At 41.6% G+C, this 9,014-nt stretch overlaps 1 protein-coding gene across 1 annotated transcript in view; it reads right to left on the bottom strand.

The window, feature by feature from the left end:
* Window positions 1-435: 435 nt before the first annotated feature.
* Window positions 436-9,014, bottom strand: part of LOC140248793 (dynein axonemal heavy chain 5-like) — a 144,593-nt gene continuing 136,014 nt past the window's right edge. Inside the window, exons 75-77 of the mRNA XM_072329829.1 lie at window positions 7,162-7,370; window positions 2,423-2,644; window positions 436-1,136 (exon numbers count right to left, since the gene is read on the bottom strand). Of these exons, the coding sequence (XP_072185930.1) occupies window positions 915-1,136; window positions 2,423-2,644; window positions 7,162-7,370 (653 nt within the window). The 3' untranslated portion in view covers window positions 436-914. The remainder of the gene's footprint in view (window positions 1,137-2,422; window positions 2,645-7,161; window positions 7,371-9,014) is intronic.

Raw genomic sequence — 9,014 nt, 5'->3', positions numbered from 1 at the left:
TCACATCCCGAATCCTTACTAACACCTACAACACTGTATCTTCTACCTTTTAAATATATATATATAAGTATATATATATATTTAACCTATATTTAACCTATACTAATGCAAAATACAACACAAAATGCAGTTGAGAGGTTTGAGGCTGCAGGACTCAAGGCAATGACACCAATGGAGCAAATATTAGTTGGGCCAAAGTGGTGTTCAGGCATACTTACTCTGGGAAGGGTTTCAGAACTTCTCACTAAGAACTGGGTGTGTGCACATCTTCCTTCTAATGGGACATAGGTTTGGCAAAAGCAGTAACTTGTGCAAAGATAAACTCACTTCTATTATCATTTCCATCTACAAGGGACTATTCAAGGAAATAGCGGCATCCATCTGTAAAACCACTCAGCAAGTTTACAAATGCAAAAATCAATTGCACTCACGTATGTGCAGAAAAGGATGAAGTTTTATTATGAGTTTAACTCACTCGTCATTACTGCTTTAATAATGCTATGCATGATAAGTTTTTAACTACAAAGTTGATTTAAAAAAGAATCGTAATGTACTGTAAAGAACACTTACACTAGGAAGAAAAGACAGCAACTACAGAAGAACCACCATAAATGTTAGAGCAGTTATCACTATCATAAGCAGGTTTTCCCTAGCATTTCCTGTATGAGCAAACTAGCCCATGTATTCCTGCTTTACAATAGTGTCTGTACCTGCTTCTCTCTCACATTCCCAGGTTAAATACATTCACATGTATTCACTGTGAAGAGAGTAAACTGATCTATGTATGATTAACACAGTCTCTGTACTTCACTTGCTAATTCCCACACCACTCTGAAAATAACAGCAGGATTCCTACTAGCTGCAGACTTATTTCCTAGGTGGTTATTTCTTTTTTTGGAGCTATTTGTTGGTCTTCATTTTGAACTGCAGAGCAGTGCCACCCCCCGTAAAGTCCAGTGATCGGGATTCTGCGCTGTTTTCAGGTACAAAGAGAAAATGTACGTCAGATCTGTCCTCCGAGGCTTTTTGTAGACTGGACAGGAGTAGTACGCATTGCCTTGTTGCTTCTTTGGGTCTTGTAGTGCTGTCATGCTGACAGCATACACATGGACCACAGGAAGACTTGTGAACAGCACCTGAAAATGTTAAAAGAGACACTGAGCTCAGTATTAGCAGGACAGGGTGTCCAAACTCCAGCATGATGGAATCAGACTCATTGGTGGACTCCAGCAAAAACAGCAGCCCCTCAGCATTAGCACAAAGAAGAATCCAAGCCTTGTGCTCACTACCACACTGACCCCAGCTTGTCTTTAAGCCACTGGCAGCTCAGGGAGAGCAGACTTCAGGAACTTTGGAAGGAACAGAAAGCAAGAGAAACTGGCAAAGCTGCACACGTGGCAAGATGAAAAAATGGCAGCACGGTTCTAGGAGGGAGCAAGACCACTGTTTTTTCCCCATCCTTTTCATCTCCAGCAGGTGTTCCCCATTCTTTTCCCACCTCCTGTTCCTTGAATGGCAGGGCCAGAGCTGCAGAGGCCCCGCTGCATTCAGTAAGCCTCCCTGTTACAACCGTGCTGTTGGCAGTGGAGCTCCAAAGGTCCAGGGCGCCTCCTGGGTTTTATTCAAAGGAGATCCCTCCGGTCTTTGAGCAATAGACAGAACTCATTAGCAAAGGCAGAGAAAGGTCTTAAACCAAAAGCTCTTGCTGATAATACCAGAGAATCTAGGCAAACTGCATACATGTCTTTTCTCAAAGCAGGAAATGAGTACCAGAAGCTGCCCCTAGCAAGATCTGGTTTGGAAAACACTGCCCTCAGCCAGGTACAAAAGTGTTTTACCTACAGAGAGCAATGGCCTCAACTCCACTTCCAGGACAGAACTAAATTTTACCAGCACACACAGTGGCAGCTTTTCCTGTGCACTGCCCAGAGCATGCAATCACTGCTCCTCAACTAGGCTTTAAATGAGCTCAGTTGCCTCAGCAAAATGTAAGTCCATACACAGATAACTGAGCAGAAGCCCAGAACTAATACCAACAATTCAAAAGCACTGCCAGGGGCTTCTAGTCACCTAAACACTGCAATCAGAGCAGGCCTGGACTCTGTGAACAGTGACAGGGCCCACTCTCTCAGTCCAAAGGAGGTTGCTCATGGGTTGCACTCATTCAGATATAGTTCAGTGCCAGAAGCCAAGTAGCCCAGCAACTGGTCTACTCAAGTACAGTGCCTCCCAAACTCATCTTCTGACAGGCTTTTTGGTCTGTTGTGGTGGATAAAAACCCTGTCCTCTTCCCAGTCCTGCTATTACTTTACCCTTTTACAGCCCACTGTGAAACCTTTGCTGCAAGCACTCTGAATACTTTCTAGTTTTCCCTGTACACACCATGTTACACCCCAGTCAGTGGCGCTCCATTGATCTTTACCTTGGGTGTTGACTCGACCAGCTTGCTGTTCCTGCGGTCCCAACCGGCCCCTTCGAGGAGAAGGCCATATATATAGACCCCACCGATGTCAGCAGGAGGTGGGCCAGCCACGTCTTCTTTCATCATCTTGGTCACCTCGTTGTGCAAAACAACATTGTCGAGTGCCCATCCTTTTGCTAAATTTGAGCGTGTTGTCTCCTGCCTCATGGCAGTGAGGAAGCCCTGAGGAGACAATTTAATGCATAGGTCTAACTCATCTCACCTTACACACCTACTTTACAACAAGACCAATGTAGAAGGGTTTACACAGCTAGCAAATAAACGTGATTTGTAAGATTTTAAATGCAGGTAATTGCTAAGGCACCAATAATACCGTGTTTTTGTGTGCTATATTACCTTTCCTTGTAGGAACACTGTAAAAATGCTTTTCAGTCAACAATTCCCAGTGCCTTTACAGACCACAAAGGAAGTACAAACTGGGATCATGTAATTAACTGCTGAAATGCCTCTGTCTGCAGGGCAAAACATAGCTGCTGCTCAGTGCAAAGCTTCCATGCCCTAACACAGCATGCTGCTGCAGACACCAGCAAGATAAACACTCGGCATTTCAGTAACAGACACTGGAATAGGTTGCCCAACCTAGTGAACGCCCCCACCCTGGAAGCACTGAAGGCCAGGCTGGATGAGACTTTGAGCAACCTGGTCTAGTGGGAGGTGTCCCTACTTACAGCAGGGGGGTTGGAACTAGGGGATCTTAAAGGTCCTTCCCAACCCAAACCATTCTATGATTCTAAGAAACTCATTCTCTGTTATGAAGGCACAAGAGGGATTTACTGAGAGGACAACTAGTAAGGTGCTTACAGTGAGAGCGGGGTTGGTTTCTTCACACCGTGGAGGGTTGTTAGCATAGTACGGTTGGGTTATGGTTGGACTTGATGATCTTGAAGGTCTTTTCCAACCTAAGCAATTCTATGATTCTAAGGAATCAGTAGTAATGAGGGAATTTATTAAAATTTTTAATTTACTTTTATTCATCCAGTCATAGTGGAGGCTGAAGGAAAGAAAAAGGAGCTACATACAGTAACAGCAGCATCTTGGTCTTGGTGTAGGGCTAGCATCTGACAGCTGAGCCTGGTGCTTCTGCTGCAGGCCTCAGCAACTCCCAGCAACGAAGCACCCCTTTCATTATGAAGTGACATTCATGAGATCAGATGTTTCAGTTAAATGACATTGTTGGCTTCTCATTAATGCCATTCCAGGAACCCCAGGACAAGTATTGCAAAGAGCTTTCGTGATAGCAAAGATAATTGTAATTGCATTTGAAGTAGTTGAGAACTCTTGCGCACCGCTAAGGGAGACAGGATTAAAGGCCAAGTTCTTCTATCAGAATGGCCATTAAATGAAAGCAGAATTTTTGTAGTTAATTTGGGGAATTTTAATTTGGGGAAGCATGATAGCACCGTTAGTTTAAAATACACAGCATTCACTGCCTGAAGGCCCCACTGGGCCACCAGACCCAAATCTACTGAAATATGAAAGGGAGAAGAGCAGGAAGAGGACAGGACAGAATAGTGACTGCACTAAGGGAATCAGTTCAAAGGCTCTGTGGAAATACGGATATAAAAGTAAGCTCAGATCTGTACGTTGTCTTTAGGGATAAGATTCAGTCAGCAGACTTTTCTTGCAGAGATGACTGAACCTATATGCTCTTTACAGTGGGACTTGTAACATTTATATTCCCATTAGAATGAATCCTAGATGGTGATAAAGCCAGCAGCTGGGACAAGGAGCCCCGGTTTTGATTTCTAGAGTTGAAACTTGTTTTAATTTCTAGTATCTTTTCCCTGTTTGGTTAGTTGCTTTTTCTTTTTGTTGTTTTGTTTTTGGGTTTTGGAGGGTTGCTTTTTGTTTTGTTTTTGGTTGGGTGGGTTTTTTGTTTGTTGTTGTTTTGTTTTTGAGCCGGGAGATGGTTAAAATTTTGATCCGCAGAAAATGATTTCTTCTTTTCCTTGTCTGTCATTTCCTGAACAACTTCCTGGCCTGCTCACTGAAGGCTGCTTAACATTGGCTCCTCTGCCTTCTGACAGCCCATGCATACTAACTCTGAACCTTCCAGAATCAGGCATCTACGGAAGCTATGACATGAAGTAAAGAAACCAATGTTTATTGTGAATAAGATCACATAATCTCTTTTACCTTGCTTGTGGGGCTCCTTGTTTGTCACTTATTTTGTATGTCCTACAATGAGCAAAATATTGCAGGGTTACTATGGAATCAAGCAGGCTCTGAGCAATTGAGCCATTGCGCTTCATCTTCCTATTAGCATTCACATTACTTTGGCATCTCAGGCTCTCAGAAATAGGCTGGGGGTTCATTATGCTGAGCACTCTACAACCAGAAAGACAGTTCTGCCTCACGGGGCTTAAAATCCACATATAGGACAAGTGACAGCAGCTGGATACAGCGATGCAAACAAAGAAGCAATAAAGCAGTATCCAGCACAATAAGGCAATGGGAAGGTAGAAATGGAATGGAAGATGTGTAGTGCTGTGGTTTTGAGGACTAGATCCAGGAGGTACTCTTCGTTTGGCCATTGTCTTGGCCCAGTGCAGACATACAAAGGGAATCAGTTTTTCATCCACATGGAACCCTCAGCTTGCCCTCATTTGTATCACTATAAATAAAAATTAACTTCTGTGCAATCACTGAATTTATCCCAGTATATAACCAGACCAAGGGAAGGCAAAGTCAGGTCTTTTTCTTTCTTTCTTTCTTTCTTTTTTTTTCTTTTTTTTCTTTTTTTTTTCTAATTGCCAGAGTGTTTCATCCTCCCAGTGCTATAAATCTACTTTATCGTCTTCTGTTACCCATGGCATTTATCCATCGACTATAAAGTGCGCAGTGAGATCTATGCAAGTAGGCAAATTACAAATTATTTAGGAGCTGCATTTCCTCTCCCAAATGAAAGGATTTTTTCTGAGTTTCTCGGCTGTTACAAACAAGCCATTAAACCATTAGAAACAGCACTTCATCACCTCAGCTTGCTAGAGAAGATGGGAATCAATTTTCTTAACATGTGAAATAATGGTTTTAAGCACAGCAACGTTATTAACAAAAATAATATTTAGCTAAATAGAAAATGCATCTTTGTTCAGACAGATTTCTTGTAGAACCTTCCCACAGCCTGGGTTACAGAAAACAGATAATACAGAAATAACCATCTGATTATGAACTCTGTGACTGTCAGCACCGATGGTTGTTTAAGTCAGGTAAACACATCTACTTCTGGATTTGTTTTTCTCTGCACAGTCTGTATTTAGGGACTTCTGGAACTATGTGTCATGAAGTGTTTAATTTTAGAATTTCTAGAGGCTTTCTCACTTGCTATGCTCTATTAAATCGTGACTTGTCTGGGGACATTTTACTCTGATTACTTGGCAGCTTCATTGAGGAATCCAGACACATGGATCCGAAAGAAATGCAGAATGCCTCAACTGGGCTGGCCAAAATTCAGGACCGACACAACCCCAAACAACAAAAAGAAAGCCAGCTAAAACAGCCAGTACGAAATCTGTGTCAGCTCTTCCTCATCTGTAGCACAAAAGCAAATAGTAACAAAAGCCAAAGCCCATCAGGGTTGCATCCAACCTGATCACTGCAGCAGTAACTTAGGAATATTTTAGTGTTCTTAACAAATCAAGTACAGAAGCATAACTGTTTCATTAAAACCACTTCTACTCTCTTTCATGCTTCTGCTTGGGAACCCTTTACTCAGGAATTTTATAAGCACACTTCTGTGCTATAAAGTTGTATGGGCAGACAGTTGACAGACAGGCTAGATGATAGATGAGCATTTCCCAGCAGTAGCGCTAGAGAATATTTGCCACTGTTGCTTTCCCTCTTCGAGGCAGCTGTTCCAGCTAGCTTTTGCATTGCTAACAAGTACTGAGATTAAAATACATCTTTAAAATAGCTCTTTGCTAAGGCTCCACAGCAACCTGTTGGCTGGATGCTATCCCAATGACTCACTTCCACAATTCACAGTTCCCATAAACATCTGTGAATCACAAAAAGCTTTAATGAATGTGGTTATCTGTGCAGGGGATCTGCACATCGCTGAAGTATGTGTGCTTCACCTCTTTTAACTCTGCTCTCAGCTGTTCCCTTTTTTTGTTTGTTTTTCACTCTGTATCTGTGTTTTACTTCAGGGTACAGGGCAGGGGCTGTATGTTTTATTTGTCTCTCCAGATCAAGACTGGCACAAGCCTGGGGTGGTATAAATAACAAGCCTTCCATTTCAAGGAACTGATTTACAAGGATTAAGAGTGAAATCCAGATCCCTATGTCAAAGTTTTCAACCATAGCTTGTTTTATCCTGTAAAGAGTATTCACACAATGAATGAACAACATCAGAAGCACAGAATGGTTTGGGTTGGAAGGGATCTCAGAGCCCACCCATCCCCACCCCCTGCCACAGGCAGGGCTTCCCCCCACCAGCTCAGGCGCCCAGGGCCCCATCCAACCTGGCCTTGAGCGCCTCCAGGGACGGGACATTCCATTATTTTATGGTGTTGTTTTTTGCCAAGCAAAACATTTATTAGATTTTGAACTTGATTTGTGTTATATTCAAGATAAAAATGTTTTTAGATTATACCTAGGATAGTCATGATGGAGTTAGCTTGAAGTTCTCTCACTGTGTAATCTATTACATAGCAGTTGTATCTATCTGGCAGACCTACCTGTGGATTAAAGAACCCTGCCATCCAGAACTGATTCGGTCGGCCATCCAGGAGCCAAGTGCTGAACTGCTGGTTTCTTTCAAGAAGCTCAGTAAACCAAAATCCCAAAGTTGTAGACTCCCAAGAAATCCGAAACCATAATTTGGGAATTCTGGCATCATACATACTATCCAATGCATCTCGCAGTTCTTCTGACATAATTATGGTTCCTGGAAGATAAGTAAAACATTCAGAATGAACTTTCCCCAGGCTCACAAAGGCAATTAAAATTTTCAAATGACATCCTGAGTCTAATAAACCTTCTTTTGTTGTCCCTTAATTGCACACCTGTTGCGCCAAAGTCTTATCATTGTGTAGTTAATTTGCACAAACTTATAAGGCTCAATTCAAAGGAAATGTGACAAGATAAAAGATATTTTATCTGTTATTTTGATCAGAAACAAAGACTTTTTAAACAACTCCTTCTCCTTCACATACAATATTTATATTCATTATATTGACACTGCCTTTAGAATGTGATTAATCATTTAAAACTTTTTAATATATTTTAATGGCTCCCAAATACATGATCAGTGATAGAGATATACAGTATAACTCATCTATATCCTTGGCATGTACTGACAGTTATTATATTCATGAAATTCACTGCTATTAATGATAACTTTGTACACTTCCATTATCAAGATTGTCATTAGGAAAAGAGTATGTAGAATAAAGCTAGAGGCGAGATTTATTTGTTTTTATATTTATTTTGGCAGTGTATGCTCATATTATCCATGCATAGTACTTCTGTCTCCATTAAAATATTGGCAAATATGTGATTATTATATGACACTTGCCATTCCGTGTGCCAAAAGTTCTTACATCTTACCAGTCTGTACTCTCAGCAGTACTGACAGAAAGCACATGGCTCATATATGGGATAAGATAGGATAGGATAGGATAGGATAGGATAGGATAGGATAGGATAGGATAGGATAGGATAGGATAGGATAGGGTAGGGTAGGGTAGGGTAGGGTAGGGTAGGGTAGGGTAGGGTAGGGTAGGGTAGGGTAGGGTAGGGTAGGGTAGGGTTGGGTAGGGTAGGGTAGGGTAGGGTAGGGTAGGGTAGGGTACGGTAGGATAGGATAGGATAGGATAGGATAGGATAGGATAGGATAGGATAGGATAGGATAGGATAGGATAGGATAGGATAGGATAGGATAGGATAGGATAGGATAGGATAGGATAGTGTAGGATAGTGTAGGATAGTGTAGGATAGTGTAGGATAGTGTAGGACAGGATAGGACATCTTCTGTATTCCAGCTGAAATATTTTGAACTGAAGAAACTGATCTGATAGCCCCCATTCTGAATATATGTTCCTATAATAGCACTGTTCACTACATCATCATATACACAACTGCTGTTACTGCCAGAAGGGTTATTTCGTGATTGTACAGACAAACTGCACTTGCCTGTCCCAACATATCTGTATGGAAATGAGGCCTGTATTAAGCAGGCTTTCCAAATACCTTTCTTCCATGGGAGGTTCCCAATTGAGGAGAAAGAGGAGAATATCCAGAAACCAAACCCCAGCTTTTAATTTAGATGAATGCAGTAGCTACTCTGAACACCTGTATAATGGTGTGCAAATCTGCTGCTTCATAACTATATATCAGTGTCAAATAGGCTTCATTTTCTTCTAGCAGATAATCATAGAATCATTTAGGTTGGAAAAGGCCTTCAAGATCACTGTGTCCAACTATCTACAATCTATCTACTACCTAACTATTGAATCCCATCACTAAACTATGTGCCTTACTGCCACAAGTGACTTGCTCTCATTTACATGCATTTCTTTCTATGCAGAAA

This window comes from Excalfactoria chinensis, chromosome 2 (assembly GCF_039878825.1).
Source record: "Excalfactoria chinensis isolate bCotChi1 chromosome 2, bCotChi1.hap2, whole genome shotgun sequence".
In the NCBI taxonomy this organism is placed as follows: Eukaryota; Metazoa; Chordata; class Aves; order Galliformes; family Phasianidae; genus Excalfactoria; species Excalfactoria chinensis.
This window is presented reverse-complemented; position numbering and strand designations above follow the sequence as displayed.